We start from the raw sequence: 19,720 nt of genomic DNA on the forward strand, positions 1-19,720 counted from the left end.
TATGCACTAACTATGAGATGACAGCAAATTCCGGATTTTTGGTGCATTTCTTGAAGACACCTCACCTACAAACTGCTTGTGTTGTAATTCATTGGCTCTAGATCCGACTCTCTTTTCCCTTCATGCACCTGAGGTAAGATCCTTCTGTCCTTTCTTCTGTGGTTAGGGCACTTGAGAGACTTTTTTCATATTTGGCAGGAAAAAAGCTCTAGAAATGAATTCAAACCTTTTGTAATTGCTGGCGGCAACGTCATGTCTTGGTGCCAACTTGTAATAGTGTGTGCAACTATAGGTTGTTTACAGAGAGGATATGCACAAGTAAAAATAGTACATTTTGCTCTAAAAAGTTACCCAATCTAAATCAATTTTCAGTTTAACCAAGCTTTTGTAATCGGCAACATTGGTTCAGCATGCGAGCAGGGGCAGTGAAAACTCTTCTAACACAAATAATCGGTGCACAGGTGTTTACAATTCAAGATTCCTTCACCCAGAGCTAATACAAAACCGGACAGCAGCAAAGCACTCTTCCTCACAATGTCAATGCCCACTTTCTTCACATTCTGCCCAGGAGTGCACGTTTCCCTCTTACACAGACTGGTGAATGCTTAGATAAGAGTAGTGCAGGCTTCCGTCGCTGGGTGTGAGTTGGTGGTTATGAGGGTGTGCTGGCATGTGCATTTGTGTGCCAGTGTGTAAAATTGTGAGTATGCGATGGTGCAAGTGTATTTTGTAATGGTGTGCTTGTTCCTGTGAGTTTGTTGGTGTGATGAGTAGGTCAAGAATAGGCTAACTTTCCACACTTAATAAACCCCCCATGACACTATGCAAAACCAAAACCCCATGGCTGGTGAAACACATTTCATCTCTGCTGTACGAATTAACCAGCTTTGGCCCTGCCAGTCCAAACTTTCTGAACTTTTATCTTTCTAAATGGAGCTTCTGTACAACAGTCTTATGTTTACCCCCTCCGCTGACACTTCGACTGGCAAGTATGAGGCACACTTGCACTCTGTAACTGTAGACATGGATGGAGTACAGTGATTCTCAATAGCTATGAATGCTCTTAAGTGCTGTAGATTTCTGTAGATTTCACTGTCATAATCTTAGCATTACGCTAAACCTACTAATATACCAGAAAACAAAGAGCGTGCTGATCACATGCTGCTATTTTGACAAATACCCCCTTACCTTATGTCACAGTCCTTGTTATACTCTACTGACACTCAAACATGGCTCCTTAACCTGATGTATGAGAGGAACACAGTGAACCCAAGATGGCAAGATGTATTGGATAGACTACATGCTACATTTTGTGTTTGAAAAGAAAAGAAAAACAGAACCGAAGCAAGATACTTTCTCTATTTGAGGGGGAAAAACAGACACTCTCATCACAAATGACCCCTAAATAAATTGGGGGGAGAACACTGAGCACATCTGGCCACCAATTAAAGTTGCATCCAAAGGTGGAGAATTCGAGTATCGGCACCTCGGATTTGTTCGAGATTAGCTATAACCGATTGAAATGCCATCCAGTCGGCTACTCCTTTCAGGCCCTGCAGGAATTTGGTGCACATAGTATTGCCTTTTTCCGTTCAGTCACAAAATGTGTATGTCGTTTGCATGGTTCATACAGCAAAGTTGCAAATCGTGAATCGGTTTCAACAAAGAGGGTACTGTAGAGACAGGAATGCCCCCCGCATGGTGTATAGTCATGTACCTGGTGCTTAATTTGTGCTGGTGTTTACAACTGCTTGGCCCCGGCACTTATTTTTGTACACCTGCACATATTTATGACAGGCCACCGCATGGTGACACTGTCAAACTATTTTTAAAAGAGCACATATGGGAGAGTGTTTAACAGTCCTATTACAATTAAGATAATGATCATACCAGCGTGCACAGACCATTTTACAGCTTTAGGTCACGTGGTATAGTCCAGTTTGTCACATTTGTAGTGTAATGGTAGTATGTGGCGTTGATACTGGTATTTGGTAGTGAGAGCTGGGCCTTTAGGTGCTGCAAGCCCTAATGGCCTCCTGAGAAATATCTTTTGCATCTATTCGCCCATCTAGTGGTCACAGCGTGTTCCCCTGCTCCGAGTGCATGACTGCGAGTATATATTATCCTGATTTTTGATTGTGGTCCTAGCTTCAGACTAATCTAGTCTGTGTGTGCAAAGGTGTAGGCATGTCTTGGCAGTGTTGTTTTAAGGATTTTAGGGGCCCTGGGCAAGACATACCTCAGTGGCCCCTGCTTGCAACAAGTTGGTAATTTATTGCCTATTTTCTGCTAATTCAAACCTCATGATGGCAAACAATTTTGAATAATAGATTAAACGTTGAGAAGGAGAAATTGACAGTTTGGAGTTAGAAAGGTAGTTCAGTTAGTCAGGTCCTCCTTGGAAGGTAGGGGCCTTGGGCAATTGCCCACTTTACCAAAGCCTTAAAACGTCTCTGGTCCTTGGACATTAGTGTAGTCCTGGATCTGAAAGGATTAAGGGAGGAACCAATCGTGTCTCTTTGACCATGCACTACCATCCCTGTCATTGGTTTAGCACGTAGAACGGTGATGACAGCATACCATGTTTTGAGGATCAATAGTTGTAACAGGACCTTTTTACCTGTGTCACTGGAGTGGAGGCACCCTGGCCCACTCCTGTAAAGTTCTGTAGTCTGTATGCTAACCCAGGTCCTAGTGCCAACATCCTAGTGCATGTTATTTGTATGTGTAGCCTGTATGGGTGATCAATTGTGTGTCAGTGTGAACAAGAGTAAAGTAGGCATAGAATTCACATTCCTTGTCTTCTTCGAGTGCTTAAAAGTTGGAGCCGCTGGCCTACTTCTTGTTCCAATTTGAAGTTCTACTTGACCAAAGATGGCGGTGGTCCACAGAGAACTCTGAGGACTAATGTAGAACCAGTCTGCCTCACAGCTGTTACCCAGAGGTGAGGGGACATCACCTGGAGTCTTACCTGTAAGGAAGAACTGTTTCCTTGCCCTGAATCACCTGGAAACTAACCTGCCTGCTGAGATAGAGAAGGAGCATGGCAGCCAGGCATGAAGTGTGATAGTCTATGGTGAGCCAGAAGCAGCTGACCCTGGAGCGAAGGGTCCATCCTCCCAGAGAGCTTGAGTGAGCGGAGTGCTACCAAATTAGCACAGTCTCTCCCACCAGGTGGCTGCACCGTGGCACTGACCTAATGTTGTGTCTGAGGTGTCTACACTGTGGCACTACCCTGAAGCTTTGCTGCTGGAATCCTAACGCGGTACCCGAATGGACTGCGCTGCTTTTAGGTTCTGAAATTGAACTGAAGTGGACTGGGCTGCTGCGTCCGCTTGGAGTTTTTCTAAGTGGACTAGGCCCCTGTGATGTCTTACTAAACTGTAGCAGATTGTCCCGCTAACACAGCATTGTGGCCTAAGCCGGTGCCATGCTGCCAGCAGAACCGTGCCTTGATGTGGCGCTGTGATCCTCTCAACCTGTGACTCACACACTCGGCTCACCCAAAGCTGGCTTGCAGCTTCTGGATCCTACATGCCCACGCAGACATTGAGTTGTGGATTCCACCGCTACTCCCAGTGAACTTGACCTGAGTGCAGGAGCACTTGCAGCTAGTGAGTCCCCTCCCAGAAGATGGAGAGAGCCAGATGTGTGCTTCGAGTCATTGGCCATAATGGTACTTTAATGGAGATCTGTAGTAGTGAGATAAACACTCTGTTGGGAATAACTGAACGCACAAACTCTAGAGCAGAGTAGCATGTTACCTGACACACCTCCCAATAGACTGACTCAAACCAAGGAATAAGGGAAAAAAGTGAGGGGAGGGTAAAGTGAACCTGCACCAGGAAAATGTCTCTACCTGTATGCTGTAGTGTGTAGTAGTCTGTTTTTTGTGTGTTTATTGAAGCATTCTCTTTTTAACAACACAAACAGTGGTGAAGACAGTCAAGTTATTGAGTTGTTTGGTGATTGAATCCTCGGCTTGAAGCACCCCTACACTAACTCCCTGCAAAGCCTTCACTGTTCCCCATCACTGCTACTGGGAGGCAAGTGCGGAACTGGTTGTACTTTGCCCAGTTTGCAGAGCCACAGTATGGCAGACCCTGGTCACCAGAGGTAAACGACCCTCGCCCTGCTGTTCCTATGGTCTGACTAGTACTCGTAGGTAACTCCTCCAGGACTCCTTACAGTGAGGTTTTGATGAGGACTTGAATGTTGGAATTATGATTGCCTGACTGAGCTGTAAGACAGGAGCAGAACCATTCCAAAGCAACCCCTGTCTCTCCTGCTCTCATAAGCCTGTCTCTCACGATGGGTAGGCATACTGCATCAAAGACAGTGGAGAGTTTCACGGAGGAGAAGCACTGCCACACCGCCCTGATTCAGTATTAATGACATCTTACTGTGTACAGCAATAAGCGCCATATTCTTACCTTTAATTCGAGAATGAAAGGGCCAGATATAGGTGACCCGACCAGAAAACGGGTAGATCAGTGATGTCTAAGAGGACCTCATCAGAGGCCAGAGAAAGACCTAAATGTCATGTAGAAGACTGCGCTCGGTAACCAGTTTCGTGAATCCTCAGGATTATATGCTAGAGAATGTTATTAATACTAAGGACCTGACTACGATCTTGGCGGATGGGATACTCTGTCAGAAACGTGGTGGATATTCCGTCCACCGTCTTACCAATTCCATAGGGTATAATGGAATTGTAATTTGGCCAACGGCATAGTCCTCACGTTTGTGATGGAGTAACCCTATCCACCAAGATCATAATCAGACCCGAAGTGTTATTCGAACAACAGTGTTACTACTCAAATCAGAAATAAATTCCTGTTTTTTCTACTTTCAGTGGCTGACATGCATCACATCATCTGGTTTCTTTCACTTTTTAATTTGGCCATTATCATGCTGCTTGTGAATTGCTAATACATTAGGGCATGCTTATATTTTGTTGATAGCCTCATGATTTCGAGTGATTCATGTTTTTTGGCTTTAGATATATCACTCAAGAAGGGCACAAATTAGAAACCGGAGCCCCTCGCCCTCCTGCTACAGTGACCAATGCAGTGTCTTGGAGATCCGAAGGAATTAAATATCGAAAAAATGAAGTGTTCTTAGACGTTATTGAATCCGTCAATCTTCTGGTAAGTATTTATTCGAATTTTTTAAAACGTTTTTGTTTATTTTGATGCACTCTTTCACTTGAAGTATCCATTCTTACTAAATAATGTTTTTTACTTGATTTAAAAATGTTGGAACACCTTTGCCAGTTTTGATAGTTTATATGGGTGGCATGCTATTTTCTGTGCATACATTTTCTTTTAATACACAACTGTCTTCAGTAGAAACAGGTATTAGTGTGTGAAACTGTTATTTATCGGCGTAGTATTGATGGAGAGTTATTTTATTACATTTACAATTTATTCTTTAGTTAGCTATTAACCGTTTAATTTGCTAAAATATTTTTCTTCATTCACTATCATCCATATACACATATTCTTGTACTAATCTAATAATTTGTTAGTCCGTAAGTGCTCTCATTTGAACCAGAAGAAAATGTGGGCATTCCTACTTGATTTACACACAGTCTGGTAATACCCACTGGTTTCTTGTCCCTGTTAAGACACGTAGCGAGCATTCCAAAATATGTTTACATGCTCCAGTGTTTGTAAAACACATTTGTTGCATATTAGTCCTCCTAATGTTTAAAGACCCAGTATATGAATAGCCCCGGCTTTCCAAAATATCTGAAGGTGGTGAATAAGCAAGCCCACCAGTATGTCCTTACAAGGTTAAGACTCGGTATTGTACATAAACTGGTGGCTTTCCCTTCGATAAAAAAGCATCCATCTATTCGCTGCCCTTGTGATAGAATTTCGAAGCAGAGCACTGAGCACTTTCTACTTATCTGACCCTTGTATTTGCACCTCTGTATTGCCTATCTTAAGCCCCTTTTTAAAAAATATTCTGTGACAACTATTAAAACTGCTATGAGGCTATTATTTGCACTTGACGATCCGGATGTGTGTTATTTTACAGCTGTTTTTATTTTGAAATCTGTGTCCTCCAGGAAAAGTATGGTCTTTGACACTATTGAATAACTTTTAAGATCTGTTTTTAGATATATTAACTGTGTTCCCTATTGTTAATAATTGTAAATATTTAATATGTACTGGCTTGTGACGTTGCGATGTATTTTATGTGCTTTTATGATTGTTACTTTAATGATCGAATAACGCTTTTTGAAATGAAATGACCCAGTAAACCAACTAGACTTCATCCAATGAAATACATTTTACTACAGTTATTTAGATTACATTTTGTTTATTAACATGAAATGTGGCGTCCATCCCAGTCCTTGATATCTTTCCTGCTTTTATCAACCAACAGCATTTATCTCCAGGCATTTTCCTAACATGTGAAATACATTTATTTTTTCTGCTCTTTGGTAGCCAATACAGTGAGTGGTCTAAATTTTGATTTGATCTGTCCTTTGGCTTACCAGGAATAAAATGTTTTCTCTAGTTCTCACTGCAATTCAGATGTGACAAGATGCTGTTTATGCCTCGGATTTATGTTTGTTGCAAAAGAGGGCTTTATGTTGCTCATTGTTCAATGCCAAACTTGTTAATGTTTGCATTGGTCTGAGCAATGAGGTGGGAGGTTGAGATCTTGTCTGAACTTCATTTTAATTTAGAGAAGTCAGATTTACTGTTTGTGCCGGTTAACTTCTTGTTGGCCAGTAGTCAGGCTGTGCTCACTGAAGGTTCCCCACTGGAGAAATCTCTCATTATGGGACTGATCATCCTTGTATGTGAAGTGTATTTTCAAGGGGTCTCCATTTCACACATGTTCCTGGTCTCCACCAGGAAGAATGATGGAAGGACTTTGTCCATGGCAAGAAATAATGCGCAACCTGAAAAGAGCTTGTGTGTTATGTAAATATGTGATCGTTCAGAAAACACAAAGTATCAGCATTTCAGGAGTCTTTGTGCGGCCCAGATATTGATTTTGCAGGTGTCGCAGAACACTTTTTGGTCTCTGGAATTAGATTGGGTTGTGATGAAGTAATCTCAAAGGCTTTAAATGTTCTGGAGTTTCTGTAGTTGGTGGCTGGGTGTTTAAATGCACATGAAGTACACACAGAGCTCTTTACATACCAAGGTAGGACGGGCGGTTCTACTTTACCTCTAGGAAGATGACAGTAAGAAGTGTTGCAGGCACTTAATTCACATCTACCCCCCCCCCCACACAATTTCTAATAAAAATATGGGGTAACAACATTTGTACTTCCTAACTGCCTGGACCCTCCCTTTCCAAAGCCAGTGATTGCAGCAGAATGTGTAAGCCAATGTCTGTTTCTGCCCAGATATTAGGAATTTATAGCCTTCCCCTTTACTTGGAGAAAAAGAAATACAGTGGTTTTGCCCAATAGCTCGGACCTGGTATTAGATTCTGCACCTTTGTTATTTATGTGGATTAAGTGATTTTTCTGATGAACCGAAGTGATAGCTTACGTTACGGAGTGCAAATGTAAATCACAAAGGTCTGGTTCCCAGCATGCAACCAGGTAAACAGAGGGCACTGGAAAATGGCCATAGTGAGCACTCTTTGACCATTGAAAAGTCTACATGTAAAAATATTAGGATGTATTTGTTTCATGGAAATTATTTAAAAGGTAACTTTTCAAGATAATTCTGTAGGCAAGAGCCTCTTTTTGACATGGTCACCTCCACTATTTGCCTGCTACTGGTGCATTTCTGACTGAAGGTGCACTGGGTTCCTGCTACCAGGTCCCCAGTGCCAGTGCTCTTTCCCTAAAACAAGGTAAGTGTTCAATTGTCCACCAGTTGGCAAGGACTTTAGCCCCCTCTGTATTACCCAGTAAATGGTGCTCCTGATACCTAGGGCACTGGAACTAAAGAGGGTCCCTAAGGGCTGGAGCATGTATTATGCCACCCTAAGGGCGCACCAGTGCTTAATTCAGAAGGCCACTGCAGCTTGTTGATTTTCCGTTGCCAACGACAGTACCTACTCGACTACTAACCATCACACTCTAACAAGTGTGGCAATTCAACTGCTCCAGGCCCCCAAAGCTATGAGAATGGCTTGGGTGGCAGTTATTAGTAATTGTTAATGTATTTCCAATTAACAAACAGCTGTTTTTGTGCGTATCCCTAATTAGACAGACAGAGCCACTGTGTGTCAGACTGCCACAAGTCTGTGCTGACATTTAAGTGCCAGTGCCGAGCACTGTAATCTCCCGGCTCAAATTAAACACTTAGAACCACACAGAAATACATGCATACTGCCATTGCAGGATGTGTGTTATGGTGCAAACCATTTTGAAAACAAAAGATGGCCCACACCCTGTGAGCTATGCCCACAAACACTGCATGCATTATATCACCTCTACAGCAGGCCTTACTTCCCTAAAGCACGTGTATTCTATTTTACATGCGAGGACATAATCCGCAAGGGAAGGTATGTCCCTGTGATATTAAATTAAATTGCTAGATATTACAAGTGATCAGGGAAGCCATCTAAGTATATGTACTGGGCACTGGCAAATGTAAATCACAAAGGTCTGGTTCCCAGCCTGCAACCAGGTAAACAGAGGGCACTGGAAAATGGCCATAGTGAGCACTCTTTGACCATTGAAAAGTCTACATGTAAAAATATTAGGATGTATTTGTTTCATGGAAATTATTTAAAAGGTAACTTTTCAAGATAATTCTGTAGGCAAGAGCCTCTTTTTGACATGGTCACCTCCACTATTTGCCTGCTACTGGTGCATTTCTGACTGAAGGTGCACTGGGTTCCTGCTACCAGGTCCCCAGTGCCAGTGCTCTTTCCCTAAAACAAGGTAAGTGTTCAATTGTCCACCAGTTGGCAAGGACTTTACCCCCCTCTGTATTACCCAGTAAATGGTGCCCCTGATACCTAGGGCACTGGAACTAAAGAGGGTCCCTAAGGGCTGGAGCATGTATTATGCCACCCTAAGGGACGCACCAGTGCCTAATTCAGAAGGCCACTGCAGCTTGTTGATTTTCCGTTGCCAACGACAGTACCTACTCGACTACTAACCATCACACTCTAACAAGTGTGGCAATTCAGACTGCTCCAGGCCCCCAAAGCTATGAGAATGGCTTGGGTGGCAGTTATTAGTAATTGTTAATGTATTTCCAATTAACAAACAGCTGTTTTTGTGCGTATCCCTAATTAGACAGACAGAGCCACTGTGTGTCAGACTGCCACAAGTCTGTGCTGACATTTAAGTGCCAGTGCCGAGCACTGTAATCCCCCGGCTCAAACTAAACACTTAGAACCACACAGAAATACATGCATACTGCCATTGCAGGATGTGTGTTATGGTGCAAACCATTTTGAAAACAAAAGATGGCCCACACCCTGTGAGCTATGCCCACAAACACTGCATGCATTATATCACCTCTACAGCAGGCCTTACTTCCCTAAAGCACGTGTATTCTATTTTACATGCGAGGACATAATCCGCAAGGGAAGGTATGTCCCTGTGATATTAAATTAAATTGCTAGATATTACAAGTGATCAGGGAAGCCATCTAAGTATATGTACTGGGCACTGGCAAATGTAAATCACAAAGGTCTGGTTCCCAGCCTGCAACCAGGTAAACAGAGGGCACTGGAAAATGGCCATAGTGAGCACTCTTTGACCATTGAAAAGTCTACATGTAAAAATATTAGGATGTATTTGTTTCATGGAAATTATTTAAAAGGTAACTTTTCAAGATAATTCTGTAGGCAAGAGCCTCTTTTTGACATGGTCACCTCCACTATTTGCCTGCTACTGGTGCATTTCTGACTGAAGGTGCACTGGGTTCCTGCTACCAGGTCCCCAGTGCCAGTGCTCTTTCCCTAAAACAAGGTAAGTGTTCAATTGTCCACCAGTTGGCAAGGACTTTACCCCCCTCTGTATTACCCAGTAAATGGTGCCCCTGATACCTAGGGCACTGGAACTAAAGAGGGTCCCTAAGGGCTGGAGCATGTATTATGCCACCCTAAGGGACGCACCAGTGCTTAATTCAGAAGGCCACTGCAGCTTGTTGATTTTCCGTTGCCAACGACAGTACCTACTCGACTACTAACCATCACACTCTAACAAGTGTGGCAATTCAGACTGCTCCAGGCCCCCAAAGCTATGAGAATGGCTTGGGTGGCAGTTATTAGTAATTGTTAATGTATTTCCAATTAACAAACAGCTGTTTTTGTGCGTATCCCTAATTAGACAGACAGAGCCACTGTGTGTCAGACTGCCACAAGTCTGTGCTGACATTTAAGTGCCAGTGCCGAGCACTGTAATCCCCCGGCTCAAATTAAACACTTAGAACCACACAGAAATACATGCATACTGCCATTGCAGGATGTGTGTTATGGTGCAAACCATTTTGAAAACAAAAGATGGCCCACACCCTGTGAGCTATGCCCACAAACACTGCATGCATTATATCACCTCTACAGCAGGCCTTACTTCCCTAAAGCACGGTGTATTCTATTTTACATGTGAGGACATAATCCGCAAGGGAAGGTATGGCCCTGTGATATTAAATTAAATTGCTAGATATTACAAGTGATCAGGGAAGCCATCTAAGTATATGTACTGGGCACTGGTCATTACGAGTTACGCAGCTACATGATGGCTTCACTGAAACCAATGGTGTTTGGTATCAAACACCTTGTCTTAATAAAGCCATACTGATTCTTCTATTGGATTTATTATGACATGCACCCAATCGGCCCCTTAAAGTTGTTCCCTGAGACCTGCTAGTCTTCTAGTGTGCTGGCTGACTGGTATCATCCAGCCTTCCACCGCAGACGAGTTTTTGACCCGTGTAGGGTGAGGGCCTGTTCTCACTGAGGTCAGGAAACAAAGCATGCTCTGGAGAAGGTGTTATCGCCTCCTTCAGCAAGATGGCTGGTGAATCTGCATTCCAAGTCCAGAGGCTTGAAAGCCTCTACCTCCTTGGATATGTAATTCCAGGTTTCCTACAGACTTGGAGAATATCACCCCCTGCCATGAGGCCCATTTGGCACCAAGACTGGTGGGAAATTAGCTATGCATGAATGTGTTGCACATACAGCCTAGTCGCACCCCTTAGGTGGGCCACCTGATGTACACCACAAAAGAAGAATTCTATCATCTTGATTCTGGTGGAATTAGGTACTCTGGAACAGGGTAATGCCCACTCGCCACAGGAAGTGCTCATATTAGATTTTAGTGACCCCAAGGGTAAGTAGCCCATTGGCTACTACCCTTCCCTCCCTTTAACGCCCCTAAAGTTAATATTTAAATGCCCCCCTGAGTCCAGGAACTCTGATACATCACTCTGAACAGAAGAAGGACCAACAAAAGCCAACAAGAGCAGGGAATTGTGGACTTTGGCGCCAAACCCTGCCTGCTCCTGTCCTGATAATTAAAAAAAAAAAATGCAGCTGAGTATCCTCCCAAAGCCTCAGAGGGCTGCCAGCACTTCGCCAACCAGCCAGCATCTCCCTTGAAGTGAAGGAGCCACTTAATTGCATCCTGCAGGCACTGGCCGCAATGTCCTGTTCACCGATCTGATGACCACTTGGTCCACCGATGCAGCAGCAGTCCAGGCAAAGGTTCCTAAAGGTCCCAGAGGTTAGCCTTGTCTCTCCGACTAGTTTCGAGACGCTAGACCCTTCAACACCAATACCCGGGTTACCAGAGCCCTTGTCTCAGCCAAGACTTGTTAAGTTTCCAGCCGAGACACCAACACCGCCAACATAGAGCTACCGAGGTGGGATGTCAGCATCACCAAGGCCAATGTCGAGAGTGGCCCTGTTTTGTCCACCTCTCCAGGTCGCCCTAAAAAGTGAGAACCTCCAAAGCAAGTGACCCGCCGAACAAAACACCTCTGCACCTGAGTCAGAGTCTATCGACGTTGCACCCTTGCTCCAGAGACCCTCAAGAGCCAAGCCCCCCCCCCCCCCTTTGGGTTCGGCCGGACTGGTCCCCTAGTTCCCACTTGCAGCGTTTTTCTTATTACAAGTTTCTCCGTTTACTTAAGCGGTTGCGCTCTAGGCTACCCATACGACCACCACCTCTGCACCCGGACTCACCAGGGCAGGTAAACCAAAAGTGCTGGGTGTTCTAAGGACATTGACCCCTACTTATCTTAAGTCCAGAAGAGCCGCCCTGTAAATAGCTGAAAAGTGACACTATGCAGTGTATGTTTCTCCCATAGAATAACATTACTGCGTTCGAGGCTCATGCCTCAAATATGACAGCTGTTTTTTCTGTATTTTTTAAAATCGCTAATTTCAAAAGTACTTACCTGATCCAGAAGATCTGGATGTCTGAATTAATATATAAATCTGTTATTTTTCAAAACTGGTCTGATTTCTTACGGGGGTTGTGCCTCATTTATTGTATTTGTGTGTGTGCAACAAATGCCTAACACTCCTCTTTGATAGCCGAAACTGCTCGACCACACTACCACAAAGAGAGGATTTGGGATTTTTTTTTAAAGAAAACCCCTGTAACCTAATAAGGGTTGTGTCACAGGAACGAGACCACAGGACAGGGAGTAGGGTATTTGATATGCTGTTTATTGTATGGGTACAAGCAATGCTTTCTGGAAAACCCCTGATGACAGATAAGCAGTCCTCTTCTTCTCCCCTTTTCGGTTTTCCTCCAAGGCCTTCTCTCTGTAGTTCCATCACTCCCAGGAGTAGTTCTTCTGGCGCCACGAGACCCTCGGGGAAACAAAGCCCCAGGCGTTACTTTTCTGCATCTTGAACCATCGCCATGAATCTTGTGAAGATCGTACGTATCGTGTGGGGTTGTGAATAGATAAAAAGTGGAGGACCCAAGGGACTTTTGCTCTCCTCTAGGGATCTGTGCAGGGATGTCTTTAAGGGGTCTGGGGAAAAGAGGGTGGAAACAGGGTGCCCGAATCCTACAGTGTCCTGCTCCCAGGACGTCTGCTCTAGATTTTGTTGCACCCGGCCAAGCCTGTGTTATACCCAAACCCAACTATACACCCCACCCACCGAGGTCCATAGCACTTGCCTGAAACCGTGGCTCTGCGACAGAGCCACGGCCACCTCTCCTTCCCATCGGCCGTCCTGGCTCCCGCACTTCTCTTGTTCGTCCTCGTTCTTGGATGGGGCGTCCTTGCTGGATCCGCCGGCCTCTCATCGCGCTGGTCGTTCTCCTGTTTCGTCCTCCTCCGAGTTGTTCTCTTCTGCTCTTCGGCACGTGCCTCCTCGCATCCGTGTGTCTCCTGGCGTGTCTAGCTCCTGGGAAGATAGGGTCGCTCCTCCCTTTTGTACTGCTCCGGCAACAGAGAAAGCGACCAGAAAGCAGGTCTCCTCCGTGCCCCCAGAGCTCCTACCACAAGCCGCCATGGCCTTTCCCTACAGGTCTTCTGAACTATTTGCATAGTGTACTACTTAAATGCACTAAATAAAGTCAGCTTCCTACAAAATCTATTTAAAGCAAAATCTCTAACTGGTAAGAGGCAGTAAAATATGAGAGAAAATACCACATTCATAGGTAATAATGGAGGCACTTGCTTCCCCGCTAGTGTGCTGAAAGTTAGGAACTTTAACTTACTTTGCTGGCACAACTGCTTGTTTGCACAACACCCACATTTTGTCCATTTGGTACTGTATGTCATTCGTAAGAAAACTACACACTGTGAAAATAGATCACAAAGATGCTCCTATATCCTATCCACAATCCAAAACAACCAGGGCCCCTGAACAAAAATAGTTAGACATAGATGACCTACAGTATTCCTCACTTAAAGTTTTTGAAATTAGTGTACAGCTTGAATACAGCATCATGTCTGGTTCATGCAGTAACTAACCCTACAGTAAACCAGATTATAACCTTTGTTCTTTTAGATGATAGTAATCCTATGTTAAATTATATAATGGAAGTCCCAAGCGGTCAAGAAAGTTATTCATCTTTGCCTGAGGAATTTCATTACCAGTGTTTCTGAAAGACTCTTAGAATGAGGAGTTGCATCAGTAGCAGGCAGTCTTTCAAACATATGAGAGACAAGAGTGTGTCTTCTCATTTAGTTACCAGCGACTAGGAGTGGGGTGACTTCAAGGGACAAGGTAAACATGCATTATCCTAGCAATGTTGCACAAACTTGGAAGTTCTTTACTTCAGAGTTTCTAAGAATTCTGTAGTAGGGGATCTCTGTGTATAGTAATAATCTAGTGAATAGTCCCGCCCATGTGCGTGGACCCCGGAGCAATCAAAAATAATCTCTTACAGTGTCAAAAAATGCAGAAAATGCATAGACACTTAAGAGAGAATTTAAAGACAGATAATGCAGCCAAAAGGCTACACTGTCCAGTACTTCAACTAGAAATTCCACCATAAAATCCACAAAACAGCAAAGCCTGTACAGATTTCCCTTGCTTAACAGCAAAATCCCTCAGGAATGATAGAGAGAAGAACCTGGACAGACAAGCCCCATAGGCTGCCATTATGTGGCTTAATCAGGATACTGCGCCTTTAAGGAACCTTCCAGAACCTTCTCTCAGTATCCCAGAATGCATAGCAGGTCCAACTTAGCCTCAGTTCTTTTTTCCGGCTCCTGCAAGCAGGACCCTGGAGCATTGAGCTCTCCCTTTTCAAGGGTTTTGTTGGTGTTTTTACACTGAATTCGATTTTTGGTACTTTTAAAGTACTTTGGTGACTTTCTTTCTGTGTTTCTGCACTCTTTGTTTGTCCATAATGCCTGCATTATTCGATAAATGCCCTGAGTGCTCAAGAAAGAAGGCCAGGTCAGACTCCCATGAGGTCTGTATTCTCTGCCTTCCCTCTTCCCACATCCCTGAGGAGTGTGTGATCTGCAGAAGCTTCTCTGGGAGAACCCTGAAGGAGAGGAAGAAAATCAGGCTTCAGGGTCTTGAGGAGAGAAAGCTGAAGGCACGAGGTGGGTCAGGAGGGGCTCCTTCTACCCATGCTGAGGCCTCTGGGGGGCTCCCCAGGGGCAGGAAGACCAGCCCTCGCCCAAGGTCTCCGTCTGGGTCAGTTGCGCTGACCACGACGTCGAGGGGACGGTCAACGGCCAGTTCCAGGTCTCCCCAGGGCTCTGGGTCGAGAAAACGTCGCCCGTCGACGTCGAGGAACGTGTTCCGGCCGCCGTCGAAGCCGGTGTCGATATCCTCGTCGTCGCTGTCGGCGTCGAGTGGTCGACATCGGAGGGCCCGGCGTCGGCGCTCGCCGTCGAGGCGACACCGCCGGTCGCCGTCGAGGACATCGTCGTCGAGGGGATCCTCGTCGTCGAGGTCGCCGTCGAGACGGAAGGCGTCTCCGGCGCCGAAGAGGTCGACGTCGAAGCATTCCAAAAGACCGACGTCGAGACGGTCAAGGAGATCGACGTCGAGAAGGTCAGAGAGGTCGACGTCGAGGAGGTCGACGTCGAAGCGATCCAAGAAGTCGACGTCGAGGCCGGCGAAGAGGTCGAGGTCGCCGTCGAGGCACCATCGCCCGTCGTCGAGGTTTCGTGGCTCGTCGATCTGGTCGGGGTCGACGTCGAGACGGAGACACGGTTCGACGTCGAGAAGTGTGATTCGGTCGACGCCGAAGGACCGTTCGACGTCGAGGGGACATCGGTCGTCGTCTGGACACCGGTCTTCAGCGTCTGGAGGTCCTAAGGACAGGCCCAGGACTGTGGGGGGCTCCCCACGCTCTGGAAGAGATGGTGGCTCGCCGGGACCGGCGCATTCCGGGGTGGATACTCCGATGAAGCCGTCTACACCTCCTCCGCGGCCTGCTATGCCGAAGGGTCCTCCTCCGAAGGCCCCTACCCCGCCTCCGAAGCCGGCTCCGCGGGACCCGCGTCCGGTTGCTCCTCCACCCCCGATCCCACCGAGGGCGGTGTCGATGCCTAAGTTCCCGACGCCTCCGAAGAAGACTCCTAAGAAGCCTAGAGCTCCTGACCCTGGGAGGCCGAAGGAGCGTCCGAGGCCCAAGAGGTCGAGGTCTCGCTCGGGGAGACGGGACAGATCATGGAGTGGCCGTGGATCTTCCTCACGATCCAGGCGTCATCACAAGAGACGTCGGTCCAGGTCGCGTTCTCCATCTGGGACCCGTTCCTACTCGCCCACGCTGTCCGATTCGCCGGAGACTAGGGTGTCTCCGATAGACGATATTAGCACATTTCAGGAGGTTCTCCTGCGTGGTGCGGCGAAGTTGGGCATTGAGGTTGAAGCACCTACGGCTTCTACCTCGGTGATATTTGAGACTTTACACAAAAGGCACTTGTCTCGCCCACTGTTACCTCTGGTGCCGGGGCTCCTTGAGCCCGCCGAACAGCTATTCCTGACGCCGGCAACGGTGAAATCTGTGCCTTCCAGGATCCTCAAAAAGTACAGGGCTCCGGACTCAGACCCAGCCTTCTTGAGGAAGGACCCGGTACCGGATTCAGTCATCGTGACTGCTGCTCGGAAGCTTCATGCCACCTCCCCTGCGTCCACGGTGCCTCCGGACAAGGAGAGCCGGTGGATCGATTCTGCTGGTCGCAAGGCGTGTGGGACATCCGCCTCGTCCATGAAGGCCGCCAGTGACTCGGCTTTGCTGGGACGTTACGACCGGTCCCTGTGGGACTCGATGGAGCAGTTCGCAGACCTCGTCCCTCGAGACCGCAAGGAGGACTTTGTGGAGATCGTCAAGGAGGGGATGCTGGTCTCTAATCAGGTCATCGGCGCCGCGGCGGACATATCATTGCTGTCCGCGCACGGATATTGCCACGGGATTCACCAGAGACGCCATGCTTGGCTCAGGTTGACGTCATTGAAACCGGAAGCACAGCAACGCGTGGCGAATCTCCCGTTTTCCGGAGGTACCCTCTTCGGGAAACACGCGGATGATGAGATGGCCAGGATGAAGGCCGAAGCGGAGACCCTGACGGCAGTGGGCTTGGAGAAGCCCAAGGAAAAGAAACCCTTCCGACAGTACCAACGTCGGTTTGGGTCGCAGGGTCGTGGAAGGGGGCAGTCTGCTGGACAACATCAACAGCAGCAGCAGCAGCAGCAGTACAGGCGGCCCTTCCAGAAGCGACAGGGTGGTAGAGGTCGTCAACAGTCCTCTACCGCGACCAAGGGCCCGGCCGGGTCCCGTCCCTGAGCTGTTACTTCCCCCTCGTCCGTTACCCGCTCCGGTGGGGGGAAGCGTTCAATTTTTTCTGGCAGAGTGGAGAAAAATTACTCAGGACAAGTGGGTGCTGAATATTGTTTGCAATGGATACAGTCTACGTTTCACCAGCCCTCCTCCATCGATTCCTCCCGTCAGCTCGCAGTATCAACTGCACGAGCTTCAGGCGGAGGCGGACGTTCTGCTAAGGAAAAGGGCGATCGAAGGCGTGCCTCTGTCTCAAAGAGGAAGAGGTCTGTACTCTCGGTTCTTTCTTGTCCGCAAGAAGGACAAAAACGAGTTCAGGCCCATTCTGGATTTGCGGCAGGCAAACAAGTGGATTCGCAGAGAAAAGTTTCGCATGCTGTCGTTGCATCAGATCTACCCTCAGCTGCAACGAGGAGACTGGATGTGTGCCATAGATCTACAGGACGCATACTTCCACGTGCCCATTGCATGCAAACACAGAAAATTTCTGCGCTTTCAAGTCGGCACCAATCACTATCAGTACACGGTGCTACCCTTCGGACTGAAGTCTGCACCCAGGACATTCTCAAAATGTATGGCAGTGGTAGCGGCGCACCTGAGGAAGAACAAGGTGTTTGTCTACCCGTACCTGGACGATTGGTTGATCAAAGCCTCCTCCTTCTCGGAAGCTCGAGCACACTTCCAGAAGACGTGCGTTCTCTTGAACAAGCTGGGGTTGCACATCAACATGTCCAAGTCGGTCCCGATTCCGGTGCAGTGCATCCAGTACTTGGGGGCCTCCATCAATACGCTGTCAGCAAGCGTGTCTCCTTCGGAAGAGCGACGTTTATCACTCGTTCGGAAGGCTCAGGCTCTCATGGACACTCCGTCTACGACTGTGAGGACGGTGTCTTCTCTACTGGGATCGATGGCCTCTTGCATCTTTCTCACTCCTCACGCACGGCTACAGATGAGACCTCTGCAGGAGTGCTTGGAGGATCAGTGGGACCAGAGGAGAGGTTCTTGGGACGACAGGATACGACTGTCTCTACATGCTCTTCAGTCTCTGAAGTGGTGGTGCTCAAAGGAGAATCTCCTCAGAGGCGTTCCCTTCCACAAGGACATTCCCACGCAGACCATCGTGACGGATGCGTCTCTCCAAGGTTGGGGGGCGCATTCCGGAGACCTGCAAATTCAAGGGACGTGGTCCCCGACGGAGTCCACGTACCACATCAATTTCCTGGAACTGAGAGCTGTTCACTTGGCACTGAAGGCCTTTCATCCGTCCTTTCAGACCAACTCTCTGCTTGTTCAGACGGACAACACGACGACGATGTATTACCTCAACAAGCAGGGGGGCTCGAGATCGCGCACTCTGTCGCAGGAGGCGCAGGCGATCTGGCACTGGCTTCTGGCTCGAGGACTGTCGATTACGGCTACCCATCTGCCAGGTGTGCAGAATGTTCAGGCAGACGAACTGAGCAGAATCGTGCAGGAAAACCACGAATGGGTCATAAACGACGAAGTACTGGGAGAAGTCTTCGCAAGGTGGGGAACTCCAGACGTAGATCTGTTCGCCACCGCCGAAAACAGCAAATGCCGAGGCTTCGCCTCCAGGTACTACCAGCCAGGGACGCTGGGGAACGCGTTATGGATCAACTGGTCGAACAGCTTTCTGTACGCTTTTCCACCAATTCCCCTGATTCCGGCGGTTCTCATCAAGTTGTCTCACTCCAGGGCGAGGATGATTCTGATTGCCCCGGAATGGCCCAGACAGTGGTGGTTCACGGACCTACTTCACCGATCTCTCCTTCCTCACATGAAGCTGCCGTGCAGGCCGGACCTTCTCACGAAGTTCGGGGGGCGGATGGTGCACCCCAACCTCTCGTCTTTGAGTTTGGCGGCATGGCTCCTGAAATAGTACAATATGGCCATCTGAATCTTCCAGAGGATTGTATGGGCATACTGAAGGAGGCTAAGCGACCTTCCACTAGGACTTCCTATGCTTACAAGTGGAAGAGGTTTTGCATCTGGTGCAAGTCTAAGAACTATGACCCTACGTCATGCAAGGAGGATGTCATCCTTCCATATCTGCTTCATCTGGCGCAGTCGGGCCTTAATGTCCATTCCATTAAGGTTCATCTGGCTGCTTTGACTGCCTACAGGAAAGGACCTTCACAGACTTCCTTTTTCCAGATCCCTGTGATCAAAGATTTTTTGGAAGGCTTGAAGAAAGTGTTCCCTCCTGTCAGGCTTCCTTCGCCTTCATGGGACTTGAATGTGGTGCTGTCCAGGTTGATGAAGGAGCCTTTTGAACCCATCCATAAGGCTTCGTTGCAGCACCTGTCCTGGAAGGCGGCGTTCCTCGTGGCCATTACATCGGCCCGCAGGGTGAGTGAGATTCAGGCATTGTGTTGCCAAGAACCTTATACTGTATTTCATAATGCTAAAGTTGTTATGCGTACTCACCCTAAGTTTCTTCCCAAGGTTGTTTCTGATTTTCATATCAATCAGACTATCACTTTGCCTACGTTCTTTCAGAACCCTTCCTCTCCAGCGGAAAGGTCTTTACATTCCCTGGAT

The 19,720-nt window shown here is 47.2% G+C and overlaps 1 protein-coding gene across 1 annotated transcript in view; it reads left to right on the forward strand.

The window, feature by feature from the left end:
* LOC144799663 (AP-1 complex subunit mu-1) overlaps positions 1–19,720 on the forward strand; it is a 132,076-nt gene that overhangs the window by 39,599 nt on the left and 72,757 nt on the right. The window contains exon 5 of the mRNA XM_078671129.1: positions 5,003–5,150. Coding sequence (XP_078527255.1) covers positions 5,003–5,150 — 148 coding nt within the window. The remainder of the gene's footprint in view (positions 1–5,002; positions 5,151–19,720) is intronic.

This window comes from Lissotriton helveticus, chromosome 12 (assembly GCF_964261635.1).
Source record: "Lissotriton helveticus chromosome 12, aLisHel1.1, whole genome shotgun sequence".
In the NCBI taxonomy this organism is placed as follows: domain Eukaryota; kingdom Metazoa; phylum Chordata; class Amphibia; order Caudata; family Salamandridae; genus Lissotriton; species Lissotriton helveticus.